Source organism: Manacus vitellinus, unplaced genomic scaffold, assembly GCF_001715985.3.
Source record: "Manacus vitellinus isolate BGI_N305 unplaced genomic scaffold, ASM171598v3 scaffold_16_pilon, whole genome shotgun sequence".
NCBI classification, from domain to species: Eukaryota; Metazoa; Chordata; class Aves; order Passeriformes; family Pipridae; genus Manacus; species Manacus vitellinus.
The window spans coordinates 15030265-15049167 of NW_021939189.1; the positions used below are offsets into that span (position 1 = coordinate 15030265).

At 39.7% G+C, this 18903-nt stretch overlaps 1 protein-coding gene across 1 annotated transcript in view; it reads right to left on the reverse strand.

Annotated features, from left to right (window-relative positions):
* THSD4 (thrombospondin type 1 domain containing 4) overlaps positions 1 to 18903 on the reverse strand; it is a 240723-nt gene that overhangs the window by 133263 nt on the left and 88557 nt on the right. Inside the window, exon 6 of the mRNA XM_025894836.2 lies at positions 7300 to 7436. Within this exon, the coding sequence (XP_025750621.1) occupies positions 7300 to 7436 (137 nt within the window). The remainder of the gene's footprint in view (positions 1 to 7299; positions 7437 to 18903) is intronic.

An 18903-nucleotide genomic window follows, 5' to 3' on the forward strand; every position in this document is an offset into this window, starting at 1 on the left:
AAAGAGATCCAGAGGGGAGTCCAGGCAGAATCACAATTTGGAGTCACCATTCCAAGTCACACTCCAGCACCTACTTTTGCTCCAAACTGAATTAAAGCAAACATTTTCCAAGTGCCACGCTATAGAGAATATTTAAAAGCAGTTAAAAACATTACAGAATGAAGATATTTTGTAAAACCATTTTAGGTTTGTTTATGTTTTATTTGGTGTTTTTTCAAGTTCTACTGTTTTAACTTGCTTTTATTATTATATAGTTGCATAACATTATAGCATTAGGATGTAATATGATTGGAAGTTCTAGCATTTTAATTTTTAAACCTTCAGAGTTCTACAAGCAAGCTGTTTTCTCTTTGCTCTTTAAAAAAATTATCTAGATCAAAAATAAAGAATTTATGTCATACAATTATAAGCATCAGTTAACCTTAATTACACATTCTCTTGATATGCTATGGAACTTATAATGATAAAAAAATATTTTACAAAGCATTTACTTTTTTGAATTCTTATTTGGACATTTTTTAAGATTGAGATTTTACCTTAGGTAATCAACATCAGAACTTTCTCTCACTTAAGAAGAAAGTATGTTTAATCAGGCTTTTTATAGCAAAGATATTTTATTCTACTTTTTCCCCGCAGTTCTGGGGAAAAAAATTTAACATAGTGATAACATTTTTCTCCAGTACTTAGAGATGTAATTTGTAAGCCAAATTTTAATGTTACTGAACTATTTTGTGTCTTTTCACAAGTTTCTTGTCAGGTTGTATTTCAACAAAACAGTGAAATCTCTCTTTGGGGTTTTAAGTGCTGGAATGGGAAAAAAAAGGGTTTGTACACAGTTATGACATTCAGATCTTACATAAATTCACTTTCATTAAACTTATTAAAAACGTTCATGACTGTTTATGGTTATTTCAGTGGGGTTTATTCCACACTTATAGTGCACTAACTTAAAGTGACTCAAGAATGGCTTTACTCCCCCAGAACTGGATTAAAACTGAGAGGGGAAAAAAAACCTAACCCAACAAACCAGAGCACTGGCATGAATGCTGCATTATATGGGCTGGATAAATATGGCAAATGCCACTGTAAGCAACAGCTGCCCCAACAACATCTGTGTTTCTGGGTCACATATAACGAAACAAGATGCAAAACTATAGATGCAGAGAGCAGCTCCATGGAAGAGTGAGGAGCTCCATCCTTTGGATTACCAGGGGCTGAGAGACACTGGGAAAAGACCAAACAGAAGATCCAGTGCTTCCTCATTTCACTGGAACTGAACTGACCTGAATGCTTTGCTACTCCCAACTGCCCATCACCAGCTCTCACAGCAGTTCCAGCTCTGTTCAAAGGCAGGAAAGTTGTCCTTTAACTGTCTTTTACATGCAGGGATTGCACCTGCTGTGCACTGGTATCAGAAACAACTTCAATTGGGTCATGGTCAAAGATCAGAAGCCAAAAAACCTGTTAGTGTTGCTTTATAAATAGAGGAAGGCTGAGAGACTTTATAGACAGTGGGGTCAAGAAATCTCACAGAGGCTCACTCTGTAAAACATTTAACAAAAAAACTATGCAAGCAAAGGGAAGATGTGGCAAAAAGCAGTTATTTCTTAGCTCCCAGGAACCTGTTTCTTCCATTAACACTTTATTAAGGCCCAGCAGGTGTTTCACAATGCAAAGCTTGGCATTAGCAAGTCATTCTGAAAAGCAACAATGAAGAGTCCTATTTCCAACAGCCAAGAAATTATAATGGTGTACATGAAAAGGCAGAGAGGAGGAGAGAGCATTCTGTTGTAATTACAGATTTTCATGTTTATGGTACATTTTACAGTTCAAAAATCAAGCCTTGAATATTAACAAACTAGAGATTTAATTTTCATGTGATTCTGCATTTCAGCATCTGAATGCCATGGGCTCCATAACCTACATCTTCACTGTCACAGAGCTGTGCAATCACATCCTGGGCAAAGCTTTGGTGACAATTCTCAGCGTGACCTTCTCAACACGGTGGCTCCCACAGCACAAACAACCCAAGTCAGTCACTGGTTCAAGGCAGTGAATAAGAATCACTTTTAGAATAAGATCAAATAACTGGAAACAGTTTGCAACCCTGGTCCTTCTCAAACACAAACCATGCTCCCAGGCCCTGTGCTGGCTGGGGTCACACCCAAGTACTGATGGCCAGAGCAGGCCACTGATGCACAGCCCAATGTTTATTTGGTACAGCTTTTCAGGCTGCTCTCAAAGCCTTTGTATCTCGTGACATAAAGCTCTACAAAGTCCCTGGGCACTGAAGAACACCCCCCTCCAATACAACCCAGTGAGATGAACAAGCAACAGCAAACATTTTCTGGAGATGAGGTGAAGGACAGATATAGGTATTGATGTGCCCTTGATTCTGCTTTACTAAGCAGATATTAGGGTCTTCCTCACGTTATTACTGATAAAAGAAGAACACAGTAATGCCTAAGAAGAAAGGAGAAAAGCTTCCCAGAAGCATTGTAGGGAGTACTGACTCAGAAGAATGTACACACTAAACACAAGAGGACAGAGAAAGGAAAGAAGTGGCTCCAGCTTTAAGAAAGCACACACAGAAAAAACCAAATCCACCCCAGACCTTTTTTCAGTGTAAGCAATCAACATCACAAAAATAAGTTGAGATTCCTACAGGAAACAGATTCTTTACCTTTACAAGAACAACTCTATATTCCAAGATGTTAGTTAACTCATCAGTTAAGAGAATAACCCTAACTCATGGAGAGTACACACTTCTCATCATTCAGATCCGTCACTCTGATCCCACAGTCATTAAGAGTTCCCTAACTTAAAACAACAATGCCACCCATAGCTCTCTTACCTGGACACCAGTGCACATCAGCACAGTTCCAAATGGGAGCTCCTTGCCTAATCCTGTTTTTCTGATGGAGATTTAACATACTTGGTTATGCTTCCTATAGCTGAAATAATTTACCCCCCTAGAAAGTTTCCGAGAATTTCAATATCTGATGCAATTTTTCTTTAAGGTCCATAAAATCTTCATTACCAGTCATTTTGTTACTGAAGTTACTCAGAGTGTGCATTTAAAAACTGCTTAGATATCTCCTGTTAACGTCAGAAGTTAACTAGGAGATGAAAACAAAATACAATGCAAGAGAAAAAGTAATATAAAACTCGGGAGACAGAAAATACTTGTTTCAGTTACCTTTAAAAGGTATCTGCTGTTCCCATCCAAATGAATGTTTAGGTAAAATGCTAAATAATACTCTTGCCAAGGGCGCCCCTGCGTGGTGACCAAGGTCTGTGCAAACCCAATTTGCTTCACAGCTCACAAGGGACTTTTCTGCCTCCAAACCCACAGTGAGTCAGTGCTCACACCTGCCCAAGCACTGGGAAAGGCTTCTTCTAGCAGAATTGTCCCAGAAGTGTCCAAACCCACACCCAACACGCTTCCCTACAGGCGTATTCCATAAATTATGGTCAAGGTTAATTATTAAGAGCACACTTTCCTCATACTTTGCTTTGTTCATTAAAACCTCCTCAACATTCTACTTGCATTTTTCTTCTAAACTTAAAATTTACTGAATAAGAGCATCCCATTGGCTCCAAAAGAAATATAAGGATACACTGATTTAAAATAAGCAAAAATAATACTTCAAAGGAAGAGAAGAGACACTGATGGCTCAATAGCAAGTTGACAAAGCCCCATTCATACAGTCTTTAACAGCACTGTCGATATTTAGGGTTAGAAGAGGCAACAAATGTTTAAGTGTATAAAATAGCAAATGTATTAAAGCAAACAACCATAGTGAAACAAATAGTAATAGTGAAATATACTGCAAGCCTGCATCCTGCAACAACCAGCTGCAGCACCACATAAAAATTGTTAAAAAACAAAAGTGGAACTTGATGGGACTGTCACAAAGTGTTTGTTCACTTCCCAAAATTCATCAGAAAGAGTATTGTTCAAATGTGCAGAAAAACAAATTTACACAGAAATAATGCAACTGAATACCAAGTTCATTGCTATACTTCCTTCTTCTGCATAGGTGGAATATCACCCCATTCCTCCTATTTTGCCTAGTTTTATTTTTAAATTATTTAATTCCTTTAAAAAGTTTTAATTTCATTAGGATTCAGAGTCTAGTCCACACCAGGAAGTACATAATCATTAGTGAGTTTTGATTGTAGTACTTGCATTATTACATGTGCCAGTTACTACATTGGGACAGACAGATAAGAAAGTGAAAAAAGATCAATCAAAATTAGGGTATTGCATCATAAGAACATATTTTGGTTTTTTACCTCTCCTGGTAAGATTAAACAACACTTAAGTTTTATAAAAAGGCTATTATATCCAACACTGGTTATCAACAGAAAAAGGAGAGAATTAATATATTAAACATTACATTTTTATATTAAGACAAAACTTCTCTATAATGTATTTTCAGTGTTAACAGGTGTGACTCCATTTTAGATACTGAGAACTTTTAAATGGTTAATGAAAAATACCTTTACTACACACAGATTAAATTTATATTTCAGGTGAAGGTAAACCTGTCTCTATCATATTCTTTATCTTTTTTCTGAGTTATTTTTTATATTATAGAAACATTTACCACCTTCATTTTTTCCCCTAAGAATAAAGTAAGCTGAAAATACTAACCAGAACCAATGGTCCTGGGAACAAAATAGATAATGTTTTGTAAGACAAGGGTATTATAGTTCTGGTAATGCAGAAAAATGTCCAACAGAGGGTGATAGAGACCATAAATTCATTAGGCACAACTCAATTTATCTGACTTAAAATTAAAATAATGTGGAGCTAAGGAAGAGCTCCCTACTGGTAAGGTTTGAATAATCTTCATTACTTGAGAAACATTTTCAGTTAACTGTAAATGCTGACAACTTTTCAGAAAAATATTCTCTTAAGCATCTGACAGTACAAAACTTCAATTATTTGGTTCTTTAATCATTACATCCTTCAGCTACATCCATGTTCACTTGGCAGTGTATAAAGCACTGTTAAGTAACATTATTTCATTTATTTTTAACAGTGTTGCTGTTACAGAAGTGGGATGCTAAGTCTTGGAGTCCAAGGAGATGGACAATACATGCAACTTAATATAAAAGATAAAAGAGGAGCAACACATGTAATTTTCATACAGATGAATCTATCCTGAAACTTAAAGTACTTTTAAGAAGAATGAAGGACATCTCATCCAACATCAACTGTTCTCAAATGCAAACGTGCCATTGACAATTGAGAGGTAAAGTTTCAGCAGATCTGTAGCACCCACTTTCTAATCTTGTACTGTGGGAACCACTGACACCAAGAGGGAGTCAACAGGGACAGTGCTTTTAGCACACTGAAGCTGTAATACTGTGGTTTCCTTTAGTTTGACATATTTTATATGTTTCTCTGAATACTCCCTCAAATACTAACTCAAAACTTTGAAAGAAAGAAAAGGGTGGTTTACAGACATGCAAAAAAATCTCAACACAACTGTTATGTGGCCCAACAGGACAAGTTTCTTTCAGCTGACACACACCTTCACTTTACTGAGGTTGCAAGTAATGGAGTGAATTGCTACAGATCAAGAGAACTAATCACAAAAAGCTGAAAAATGTCTGAATTGAGTTCCTTTCAGAAGAAAAGCACAAACCTTTTAATATTTTAGCTAAATGTGCCTCCCAAAGCCTCCAGTGTTCAGCCTCCTGCACAAGCACAGGTAATATCACTGTGTCTGAGGATTCCCTCAACTCCCTTGGCTTCCTCCAGCTCAGGCTCTCATTCCTCTTTGCTGTAGCAGAAGCATTCCCAAGTGCCTTCACCTGCCTTCTCATGGCTTTCTCATGGGAATTAACTGTTTATGGGGCACTGGGCACCAGTACAGAAGTGGTTCACTGACTCTCTAAGAATGACAGACTACATCACTTCACTGAGCAATAAGCACCATCGAGGAACAGCTTCAATAAAAATCAAAATCTGGATGTGTAGATCTATTTTCAACACCTCAGGAAAAAAGAAAGGGGGTGGGTGAGGAGGTGAACAAACACTACAGCAAAAAAACACTCTGGTCTAGGAATCCCCGGCCTTAAAAGAAGGCTGTGGGAAGATCTCACTGTGTCCACATCTAACGGGAGGGGAACAGAGCAGATGGAGTCAGATTCTCAGAGATGTGCACACAGAGAGACCAAGGGCACAAACTGCAATAGGGAGAATTTCAATGCAATTTCTAGCCCAGACCTCCCATACAAATGTAGCAGTTTATACTTTTGTAATTGCACAGTATTGGGATGATTGCATGGTTGCTGGTACACTAAATCTATTTTTCAGAGTCATAGATCAGAAGTGTCATTAAAACAAATTTCTGGCCATTTCTGAATTGGTTTGAGATCAAGGAAAGTTTTAAAGCACAATCAACTTCCCACAGCTCTATCATGTACAAAGGAAATTCAAAGCTCTGGCTTTCCTTGTACTAAGAAACACAGAGCAGAAACAACCACAGCCTTGTCCAGATGTGCACAAGTAAGAGGAATCTGCACATGCAGAGGACAAGGTTGCATTCATAAGTGATTTCCCCTGGCAAACCAACTATTTAAACTGAACTTGACCTTCACTATTTGAGTTCATGAGTCACATCTGACCCACTTCTGCTTCTTTTGCCAACATATATAGCAAACATCAGCCAAGTGCCAAATGCCCCTTGCTAGGAATAGATTTCTTTTACTAACTTTACTTGAAAGATTACAAACTTCTTTTTGTTTTCTAAACACTGTAACATTTTGTTTAAGATTGCTACCATCTTGCAGAAAGTGTATTTATTCCTTGCAAAGGGAACCTACACACTAAACTGCAAAAAGTCAACATGAGGGCTCCTTCTGAATCTGTGAAAAGTAACCATTCACTCAAATATTTTCCACGAGAACATCACTGCTGAGTAAATGGAGAGCCAGCAAGACCTGAGGCAAATGTGGACCAATGAGAAAAGTCAGACTGGCAGCAGCTGTAAAGCAATCAAGAGAAACCATTCTGTTGCAGACTGAGAAAAATATTTCCACTCTAAAACTGAATCAAAGAAAGATGCTGTATTTCTTTCTTATTTAAGCTGAAGTCACCCTTTAGCATTCCATTGCTTGTTCTCAGTGGACAGAAACACTAAGAAAAAAACCCAACCTGTAATAATAAAAGTGAACATTTTTCACATGTGCTTAAAAAATTAAGATAAATAAGAAAAGCTGAAGACAATTCCCCCTGGTTTAGCCAGTGCCCAGCCGAGTGGGCAGGGGCAGCAGCCTCACCTTGCACTGCCCTGCCACGCAGATGGCGCTGCCGTTCTGGTCGCAGGGGGTGCCGTCGATCACCGTCTCCGCCTGCCGCACGTAGAAGCGGTACCCGATGGCCCGGCAGTTCAGCTCACACTTCTGGCTTCCCTTCACTGCGGGGAGACACAAAAGTCACCATGACAAAGACTAGAAAAGGAAAAGCTCGTTAAACGAACAGTGAGGTCTGAGAGGAAGGAACGAACTGCCCACACTGATGGATGGTGATTAAAAACCAACTCCAAGGTAAGATGCAACACGGCTCAGTTATTAGGGACAGATACTTTGCTAAATGACCACGAGTATTTGTAGTTCCATAACAAATGTTGACCAGTTAGGCTTCTTAAAGCATAATAACATGTAATGGCATTTCATGACTCCTAAGTGGCAGCAAAATTGCACTGTAATTGTACAGATGTGCATCAAATGAGGCTCACTGATAGTCACTGGGCAGTTCAGGTCAATCAAGTATAATAATATCCAGAATCAAGAAACATATTGAACAAAATAGATGCAAATTTAAAAAATATATATTTTTTTTTTCTCTTCATTTTTACAAGTTGCCCTTTAGTGACTATTCCTTAGGTCAGGAGAAAATTGAGGAAAACCCACAAAAACCCTCTTTAATGTTTAAAAATTCATAAAACTCATCATTATTTCCTCTGACATGAAACAACCAATAGGAAATCAGTCCACTGAACTCTGGGTGAGAGGAACACAAGAGACAAGACGCAAGAAATGTTATCTTCTCCAGTAAAAATCTGTTCCTTAAACAGATACAGCCTAACACTCCACATATCTGCTGCTATCAGGTTTGTTAACACATCTGTGTAGCCTTCCTATTGCAAATCATCTGTCAGGTCAAAGTTGCTCACAGCTTATCACCCCTGTTTGCTGACTGAAATAACAACACCTTCTGCTTCTTTCCACCCACGAGTAGCACTGCTACACAGTGGCAGTGAGGTACAAACAGAAATCCTTCTTCTTTTGACAATACTTTCCCCTCACATCAGCAAGCTTCAGCTCATGCCCTAACCTGAAACAGAAACCCACTACTTAATGTCACAGGAGGTGCTGTGCACCCCAGAGAACTGCTACAACATTGTATTCACAGGATTTTCGACCTGACTTCGGTGCAGTTTTGAATCTTCAGCTGAGACATAACAAAAAGGTCAAAATAAATAAATGCAATCACATCAAATACATATTTAACATCTGGTTTCTGTAAAAGTCCTGAACTTTCAGCTCAGCTTCAGTGACCCCCTGTGCAGACACAGGATTAGTGCAGACCCATTCTGAAATCTGGATCTTCCATTTCCCCTCACCCAGATATTTAACTGCCACTCACCCACATCATCTACTGTGTCTGGCAATCTTCTGATAAAATCCTTAAAAACCTCTGCTAATGTTAAGTGAGGTCAAAGATCTGTTTATCTCATTCCCTTTTTTTGCAGAAGTCACATTTGACTAGGCAATTTTCCATTGGATACTTTTTTCTAAGATAGATTCACCATCTTATCACTCCAAGGACTTCACTTAGTTATTTAAAAAAAAAAAAAAAGAAAGAAAGGAAACAAACCAAAAAAGCTGAGGTATTTCCTGCAGTTCAATTTCCAAGTGTAACAGTTGGGTTTAATGACAAACCGAGCATTATTCTTAGCAGCTTCATCACTTCACACATAACTATATTCAGAATTCTCAAATAAATACAATCCAGTTTCAGTGATTTATTACAATTTAAGTCAACTTGTCCTTTTCTGTGTCTCAAAGTGTCCTATTTTTATAACATACAACACCAGCAATCAAGCAGCACCTCTAAAGTGTACATTTTCTTATCTTCCAATTCCCTAAAATCAAGTCTAACAAGCCATTTAGGGTTTCTGAAATATCCTTATCTTTTATGTTGATTCCTCTTAGTTCAAAGTGTCCCGAAACCTCACATTCCCATTCTCTTCCTCTCCCGATTCTCTCCCATTTGTTTTTGATGCTTTAAAATATTTATTATTTAAATTACCAGCTGTCCTTCCCGATCCCAATAAAAGTTTTGTGCTACTCAAAGATGAAGAAATTAACTGCTGAAGCAGAGAATTTTTGTCTGGACCTGTCTCTTCCTTCACTTCTGCTGTGGTAGGTCAGCCCCCTGCATTGCTAAGGCAGCACACTAACAATCCCAACCAGACTGCAATTACTTTCTCTGTAAAAAATTATTCCCATTTCATAATTTCTGTGTTTCATTCTTTTTTTATTAGGAACTGTTTCTGCTCATATAAAAAAATATTAGAACAGTCACTGGCTTTGACCTCAATCAGACTTTAATGACAAACAAATCCTATAACCCTTTAGCCTTTGGTATTCAGATTCCTTTGATAAGCTACTACCTTGTTTAGGCATATACCAATTGCTACTACCTAAAGACAATGTTCCCAATGTGAAAGATGCGAAAAAACTTCTCTACAAAGAGTAAAATCTGTTAACTGAATTGCCCCCGTTGAATGAGGGGCATTTCCCACAGGATTTTATGTCAGCATTATGTATTATTGTGTACGATGCAGAAATTACAGAACACATTTTAGAATTCCCATGCAAAACAAGACACCACAGTAGTAAAAAAGTACTCCACTGCTTATTAACCTCACACTTATGCTGACACCCTCCTCTACCTTGTGTTTTGCCACAACTCTTGAGGTTTTACAGTTTAAGCAGTAGGTCAAGCTGCACTATTGGCTTGGCAACTGGACATAAAATGTCAATTAAACAAGGAGCTGTGAAGTGATTGATTCCACACAGGCATGAGTTTTGAGCACCATGTCATCTGATCCCAGACTTTACAAAAGGATCTATCTGATCTCTGGGAACACAGTAAGGCTTCTAGGTGAAGACCTTCCAAACTAGCTGGCAGGAAGACACATTTCCACAAAAAAAAAAAAAAGGGTTCTTTTTAAGTGACACATTTACTAAGACAGTTCAATATATAGGTACTGTTCAACATGTCCTCCTAATGTATTTGCTTTTCATTCACATGTCCACCTTAGCACAAGCAAGTCTTTGTGGAAATTCACACCTTATCCTACCTTATTAAAAAGTGAACTTGGTTGAAATTTAATGCTACCACAAAGGTTCTGCCAGACACAGCCATTATTGATTTAACCAAAGAAGGTGCCTTTGGTAAATAATCCTAGTAACATGTAATGTTTGGTTTTCATTTAACAGACTAAAAAAGTATCTCAATCAAAAAACCAGTACTTTTCTCTCAAAGTCTCAGGGATATCCTGGTCTTCTCTGAACTGCAAGACTCAGGAGGTTTTTTTATAAATCCTCTGTTGGAACTTACCTTCCACCTTTCCTTACGAGGAGTGAGACCCAGCCATGCTAAAACAGGGCCTCAGCACAGTTCTCCCCCTTTCCGCTTCACCAGCAAGGACACTGAGACTTCATGTTTTGTTACAAACTGCACCTGCTGTGCATCATAGGGCAGATACAGATAGTATCACACTATAACCAGTGGCTGGAGTTCAAAGTGGGTTTTCAGCAGCATTTCAGGCTGAGTTGTCTCTGCTGACCCTCTGGAGGGACAGCAGCAGCACATCCATGAGCGAGCAAGGGACAAAATGTCCTCCACTGGGATTCACAGGCTGACACCCAAAGAATAATCCTGATCTTTTAATCCCACTACTGAGAAAGCACAGGTTTGTCCAAGCCCACGACATGCTCCTAGCTTGAGGCAGAGTCACCCTGACGGGGCTGAACAGGCCCAGCCCTACGGGCAGGTCTGGCCACCGCTGGCGCCTCAGGGCGAGGGCAGCGCCTGCCAAATATGGCAGGTCCTGAGGGGGAAAACCCCTGGGAGAGACATTGGAACAAGTGGGTCAATAACCAAAACCTCCCTGCAGCTGAACACACTTGTTCTTCTCTGGGATTCACCCTGGGTCCAGCCATTCCCAGGAGCACAGCTCTCCCAGGAGCCATTCCCAGGAGCACAGCTCTGCCCGTGCTGCCTCCGAGCCGGCTGGGCCCTGAGGGAGCTGATGGCCACAAGGAAAGCAGTGAGGGCCGGGCAGTGCTGGCAGCAATGGTGTCGTGTGCGGGGGGTAAATCAGCCTCTCTGCACCACCTCACCCTCATCCCACTGAGAGTGGCCCTCACTGGCTTCATTAAATGAAAGTGTAAAAAAAATCAGTGACCTCACAAAACACCCAGCCCAAATCTAAAGCCCACGCACGGTTGGAAAGGCAGAAAGTCACCCCTTTGGAAACATTCCCACTTGAGAGCTTATGAATAGACCTGTTTGCATTTCACTGAGAAAGAATATTTCCAACTAACACTGTGCTGAGCTGCCCTGGTGCCACGGTGAGTGGCACAGTGCCCAAATTGCAGCCGCCTTCCCTGATGCTGGGCAGGGCTGGCACAGCCCAGGGCAATGTGTGTGGCTGCACATTGCACCTGTCCCAGGACCAGAACCTGCCAGCCCTGCACAGCCCCTGTGCCCACTCTGTGCTCAGGCCTTCCACCTCCTGATCCTCCACCCCCACACCAAGGCATGTGTGGGGAGAGCATTTGGATTTCATGTCAGCTCTTCCCTTTCTTCCTCTTCCAGCGCATTCTGCCACCTTCACCAATCCCCAGCCCAAGGAAAGGCTGCAGGAGGCACAGGCACGGTGGATAAGGAGGCCAAGCTGTGGCTGACCTACTCGGCAGCAAGCTTGAAGAGATACAGAGAGAGCTGGGCAGGCAGCTTGCCAGTGCACGGAATTTCAATCTAATGATACTCTTAGGAAAAAATGTTACAAGAAAGAGCATTCCAACCACAATACCTTTGATAAATAATGTATTCGGTTGTTCAAAGGGAAATTAAAAATAACCACAGACCAAAAAAACCCCCAGGAAATAATGCCCAAGTCAAACCAGAATGCAAGTGATCAGTGAACTAATGACACCGTGCACAACCAGCCACTGACTGCCCTGACAGAACGTACCAAGGTCCTCCTTGCTGTCTCAGCTCCCGAGACTGCAGCTGCTTGGAGCATGTGCCGTCTCTCACAGCACACACATTCAATCTCTTGCCACAGAGAACACTGACTGTAGGTACAATTCCAATAAATGATACAACAAAGGAATTTCACATTCCCCGTGCCGTGAGTAGGGACTGGAATGTACTGAACCTCCTTGATGGTTCCTCAGTCCAAACCTTAAATTAATGTGAGATCCAGGCTCCCCATTGTTATCTACACAGCAGTTTTAGTTCTCCACTGAACATTACAGAATGCTTTTACCATTTGTCAGTTTTTGTAAGTTTGCCTAAACATCTAAAAATAGTTAATAACAAGCTCTGCAATTTGAGAAACATGCCTCGAGGGTGCCCACAGAGAAGTGGTATCCACACTCTTGGCAAGCAAATTTCACATTCATGTTAACACTACATTATAGGATTAAGCAAATTTAAATTAGGCTTCATTCTGTGTGCACACTGCCTTGTAAAGTCAACTTCAGTGCTTCTCAATAACGAGCCAAAATAGACACATCCATGATGTGTCAGTAACAATTGTTCCAGGAACAAGTTGTCTCTGCATAGCTCAGTTATTTTCAGGGCCCAGCTTGCCATGGGCTGTAATTCAGTATTTACTCATGATAAAAGCAATGAATCTGCTTTGCAGGAAGTGTAATGGGGCATAGCAGACACTGGAAAAACTTTTAAGAGATGTGCTCATGTCTATCCATGTAACATTTACTTCAGTTAAAGCTTATCAGTGCTATGGGATTGCAGGGATACACTTGCAGGTGACTGACATTCTCCTGCACCCTCTCCTGAGGGTGGGGAGGCCCTGGCACAGGTTACCCAGAGAAGCTGTGGCTGCCCCATCCCTGGAAGTGTTCAAGGCCAGGCTGGATGAAGTTCTGAGCAACCTGGTCTAATGAAAGGTGTCCCTGCCCATGGCAGGGGGGTCAGAATGAGATTTAAGGGTCTTTAAGGCCCCTTAAAGGTTCTGTTTTCATATAGGAAGTGCTTCAAGACACGTGTACATCCAGGAAAACAAAGGCAGGTCCAATACAGTACTGGAAGAAGCCCCGTCCTGCACACTGCTGTGGCTGTAAGTTGACAGCTCCACTGCAGACTCAGAGTGACACACCAGGCCAGGCACAGACCTAAATATCACAATTCCACACTAAAGAGTATCCAGCAGTGATCACCTGTGGAGCTCAGGGTGGATGACAAGTGTTGGTGTACTACTGCATGCAGGCAACCCAGCTGGTGCAGCTTCCTATACAAAGAAGGAAACATAACAGACCACATTCTCTACAAAGCTTTCAAGAAAGCAGAGCTGCTTTAATTAAAATTTCCTTTAGACTATGCCAGCTTAGCTATCAGCACTGCAACATTAGCTCCAGCTTAGCAGTTTAGGAGGCTCTAAGGTCCATAAGAGAAAACTGAACCCAAATCAGGGTGGTTTTCCACTGATGGACAGTTACAAGTGTTTGAAGTGGCCAGAAGGAATAATGCTTTTTTATAGCAGTTACCTGTTGCCAGATTTCTAAATCACAATATGCAAACATTTTCCAGGAAATAATTAGCATGTAACAACATTTGGTCTCTCCAACAGAAATAGTAATGTGATGTGGTCTGTTTTATTTGAGTCTCTTTTGATACTTTGTCCTTATTAGGCTTGGGAACATCTCTTGACAATAACCAGAAAAGGTTGTGTATATTTCTCTTTCTTTGTCCCTTTCAGTTTTGTTAACTTCTTATAAACTTTTATTACCCTGGCTCAGATTTTTTTTCAAAAAACATTTTCCATTCTTCATTCCAGTGATGGAAGAAAACATTTCCCTTTTTTTTTCTCTACTTCCACTTTTCATTTTCTCATGTAGTAAAGATGTTTATTACTTCACCTTGTCTCAACAACTTAATAAATTTTTGAAATATTGTCTTTAGTGGGGTTCTGCTATTAAGTGAAAAAAATAAATCAAGCTTTTATAATGAAACTGCATGTACATTTTAACAAATATGAAGACAAGAAGGAATATATCACTCAAAGAAATTCTTCAGCTTTACCTGAATATACCACAGTTTGTTCTACTCTTCAGTGAACAAAAAGTTCACAGAAAGCAAAAGGCCCCAATGTTCCACAATCCTGTCCTCATAGTTAGTGTTTGTGGCAATAAGAAACTTGCAAGTGTTGTCCTTTACTTCTATTTTCCTGGTACCTCCATTATTCCCAAATTCCTCTGTCATTAAAAAACTACTAAAAATACCTTACAGATTTTGTGTCATGCATTAAAAAATAGCTAGAAAGTTTATTCAATGAAATGAGAAGAAACCAACTAGAAACAAATAATTCATAAAAACACACGCGTACGAGTCTCTCTTGACCAGTTGGACATCTGGAAATCGGCAAAAGATGTAAATTTGATGTGCTTTTATGACATTCCTTTTTGTTTTGACTACCTGAAAATTTGTTTTAGCCAAGTAGGAATGTTCTACCTGGGTCCCACTGGAAAAGGAGAGGAATGTAGATATTTGGGAAGTTGTGATGTTTAATAAAATCTTCTGAGTTGTCCACACTGAGCTCAGTCATGTCTGCATTTTGAATTACTTCTACTAGAGTGAGAAATCCAAAGGGCTGCCTTAACAACCTTTAAAGCTGGGGTTTCTAACAGCATGTAGGAATAGCAATAACTGACACAGCAAGGATTTTTGCACAGTGACAGTAGCATGACTCCTCTGAATATCAGGCATTTACACTGGCAATGGCAGAGGATCTTTATCTGAATAGGTACTTTTCTGCTCTGGTTACAGCTTTTACAGCATTGGGAAAATCCTACAAGTGTCATTATTAAGTCATAATTAAATAAAGCACTATAAACATTTGTGCCTGCTTCAAATCACTGCATACTGCAAGGCAGCCACCCTTTCCCAGTTGAGGGTATTTCTGACCACTGTGCAAGTCTAGCCCAAGGCTTTGGGAACCACAACCCAACCCTCAATCCCTTGCCTTTGCTGCTGCTTTGTTAATAATAATTTCCTCAAGCATTGCTCAAAACTGAATTTTTCATTTGAAGTTGAAATCAATACATACACGTTTGTCTACAAAAACTTAAAGATGCAACTTAAATCTAAACTGAGATATCAATGTGCTGCTGGCCTCAGAGCAGCAAAGCACTTCATCCAGTGCTTCAATGAGTACCTGACTAGTAAGAACTGTTGGCTCCAGTACAGCTGCCACAAGTTCTATGTTTCACAGAGGCTCAAGGTCAGTACCCCTTTAAATGACATGATCAGGTAATATAGTTTATTCTACAGACCTTAGTTTTTACTGTGTTGCATCTGGAACTCTTTTCTGAATTTAAAGGGAAAAAAAAAACCAAACCAACTCCTAAAAATGCCTCTTTTCACATCAGCCTTTCATGTGTCTGACAATCAGAACCCAGAGACAACCATTTGTCAGTCACTGGCCACTGGATGTCTCCACTGCCCTGTGCAAACAGATTAAAGTTCTCTATCAGTGAAAAAGTGTTTTTAAAAAGCATTTACCTTTATTTCCAAGCCATCACTTACACTTTACACCCAGTGCACAGGAGTTGCCCTCTCTGGCCCCCAGCACAGCCAGGAGAGGTGGCAGCTTCACGTGGGCTGCACTTCTGGTGGGGTTTTTCCTAACAGCTCCCAGCACAAAAAAATCAGAATTATCAAGATGTTGCTAGATAAGTACAATAAAACCAAACAGCTTAAACTCAAAACTTTTTGCTTCTGTCTATATCCAGCAATAGCTAAAACTGTATCAATAAAATCCTCATAAGATGATGGGTCTTCACCCATCACTGTCCAAAATGTCCAGCATGGGTGCTTCTAACAGTAGGGAAGTTTTCTCCTCACCAGTTCACTCTTTTGCTGGTGTAACTGGCTACTTACATGTAAGTCTGATTAAATCAACCATTTAGTTATTGTATGGTTTAACATTCTCTAGAAACTGTATGTAGAAGACAGACTATTAGGATTTCATGGAAGATGCTTTTTCTTGCAATGTTATTATACAGAATTTATTAAAAATAAAATGAAAATATTTAGGGAACATATTATTAAAGCCCAAACTACTGAGGAAAAAAAATTACAACTAATCTAAACAACCTCATTTTCCAGTCAGATTTATATATTTATTTATACTGGCACTAATCAGAGATGAAAACCTGCTACATGCAGTGCAATTTCTCATCTGAAAAAACACCATAAAGTGCTGCATCCCATGAAGTGCTGGCCACTTCCTGAGGGAGGCTGAGAGCTATCATTCCCAAATGCTCTTAGCTTGGGCTGTTCTGGAAGGAGCTTGATACTGCTTTCTGGCTGTCTTTAAACTTGGAAAGAACTGACTGTTTCTATTTGTCTCTATTAGAATCTTACTGGCCTCTGGAGACTCAGTTTGCATCCAGATCTGTACTTGGAAATATGATTCTATCTCCATCAGCACACGAGTAGCCTCAAAAATCTTCAAAATCAACTAATGTTAAATTACGTAAATCAATACTTTGGCACCTTTAATAAATATACCTTCAAACCCTGCCTTCAGCCTTCCCACAGAGAGCTTGGGCAGTTTTATTCAAATCAGTTCTACTGGAGGAGGACTTCATGTCCCACTTCACAATAATAAATGCCAAAGGTAGACAAGAAGAAAGGAGATTCAAGTTCAGGCTTGTGAAGCCCCCAGCAGCATTCCAGACAAAGGCTTTCAGCCATCTCTTAAGGAAGCACATTTATGTTCACAAAGTGGAATGGCTCAGAAGTCTCTCTCCTGTTAAAAGGGGAACTCGGGATGTGAACACCAAAAATGACCGAAGCGACGCCCACCCTGAAAAGCCCCTGAGTGTAACACCTGGACCTTGAGTATTTAACAAAACCCCAGACAAGGATCCAGAGAAACTCCTGCCTCAGGTAAACTCATGACATGCTCTCCTCTAGGTAAGAAGTCACTCCTCAGGGAGGTGCATCCCAACCTTTCCTCGATGTGAAGATAACAAAGGACCAAGCAGCCCAGTGTGACAGCAGGGGAAGGAGGGAACACAACAACACAACGCTGCTGTTTCTCACTATCAAACTCCCACATACAAAAATAAGACTCATTTTGTTACATGACTGGCAGCAAATCTCTGTTTTCTTTCTTAAACAGAACTTGCTCTGAGCAGTACAGTTTGCATTGAAGTCAGAATGCTTTCTGAAGTTAGGTTTCTCTGAGTTATTTAGCTTGGGGGAGGAAGAAAGAAACCTATCACTTTATTTTTAAAAATAAAATTTTTTACTTCATTACTTATAAGAAATGATGACACAATCTTTTTAAAATTTTGTATATAGGAATCAACTTTCATTTTACTTCTATTGTACAACTAAGAGATGATAATAATGTTTACAGTTATCTCAAATTTTTAGTTTCTTTAAAGAGATTGAATTTGCCAAAAATTCCCAGACAAATAATTTCGGATAAACCCATAACAATCCTTGTCATTCCCTGCTGCTTTTCCTTGCTGTCTCCAGAGGAGGCAATGACTCTGAAACTTTTTTTTTTTTTTCAAAAAGTCCAATTCCTGGACTGATTAATAGACTAGAAATCGTTTCATACCTCTCTGACTGATAAGCTCTTTGATGAACATGGACTTAAAAATCCACTCCCTGTGCTTGTAAAAACTAAACAAGTTTTACACCTGTTATACACAGGATGCATCAATGGGAAAAGCAAGAGAGGAGACTAAACTCCTTTTCTAAAAGGTTTCTAACTGAAGATTCTTTGCTCTGGAGTAACACCAAGAAACTACCACCTGAGGAGTCCCAGCAGAAAGAACAAAACCAGAAACAAGCAGCAGCTAAAAGTCAGCCCCAGAAGAAATACATGTCAGTATGTTCTGACTGAGCCTTACTTACACACTTACAGATTGTCTTAAGTTAGAAAATAAAACTATTATGGGGTGATGAGTGTTTCTGAAATACTAAAATAGACTTGTATTCATTTAAATATTAATATAACTACTATTTGGTCTAAAATGTCCTAAGTGTATTTCCATGGCCTCCTGCCACAGTCCTTTAATAGGCATATAAATTCTTAAGGATTAGTTAAAACATTCTGTACTTTTATTTACATACTCAAAGATATTTATTTCCTTCATTCTCATAAACATCAGTTTAAAAAATGAACGTTCATTAGAACAGTGTTTTCACCAGGATGCCAGTGACCCACAGTTCAGTCAGTTAACTTGGGAGCTGCTTTCCTTCTGATAGCAGATAAAATTCTGAACATTCAGTGTTTCACATTACATTTATTTTTAAGACTATTCTTATATAAAAAGCTATAATGATCATTGCTGAAGCTCAAGATTTCTTGGCAAATTTGCTTTCTAATTTTTCTTTTACATTTTCAGAGTTTGTGTGCCTTGACTGCTAGATGTTCAGATTCCTGCAGAAAACTGAAAGGTACAAATTCAGTGACCTTGAACTTGGGAAAATCCAACTGGAAGGCACTGGGAGGCAGTTACTGCTCCCTGATGCTGGGAGCTGGTCTCCAATAGCTCTGACCCAGGCACTGTGAGTCTCTGTGCTCTTGGCAACTA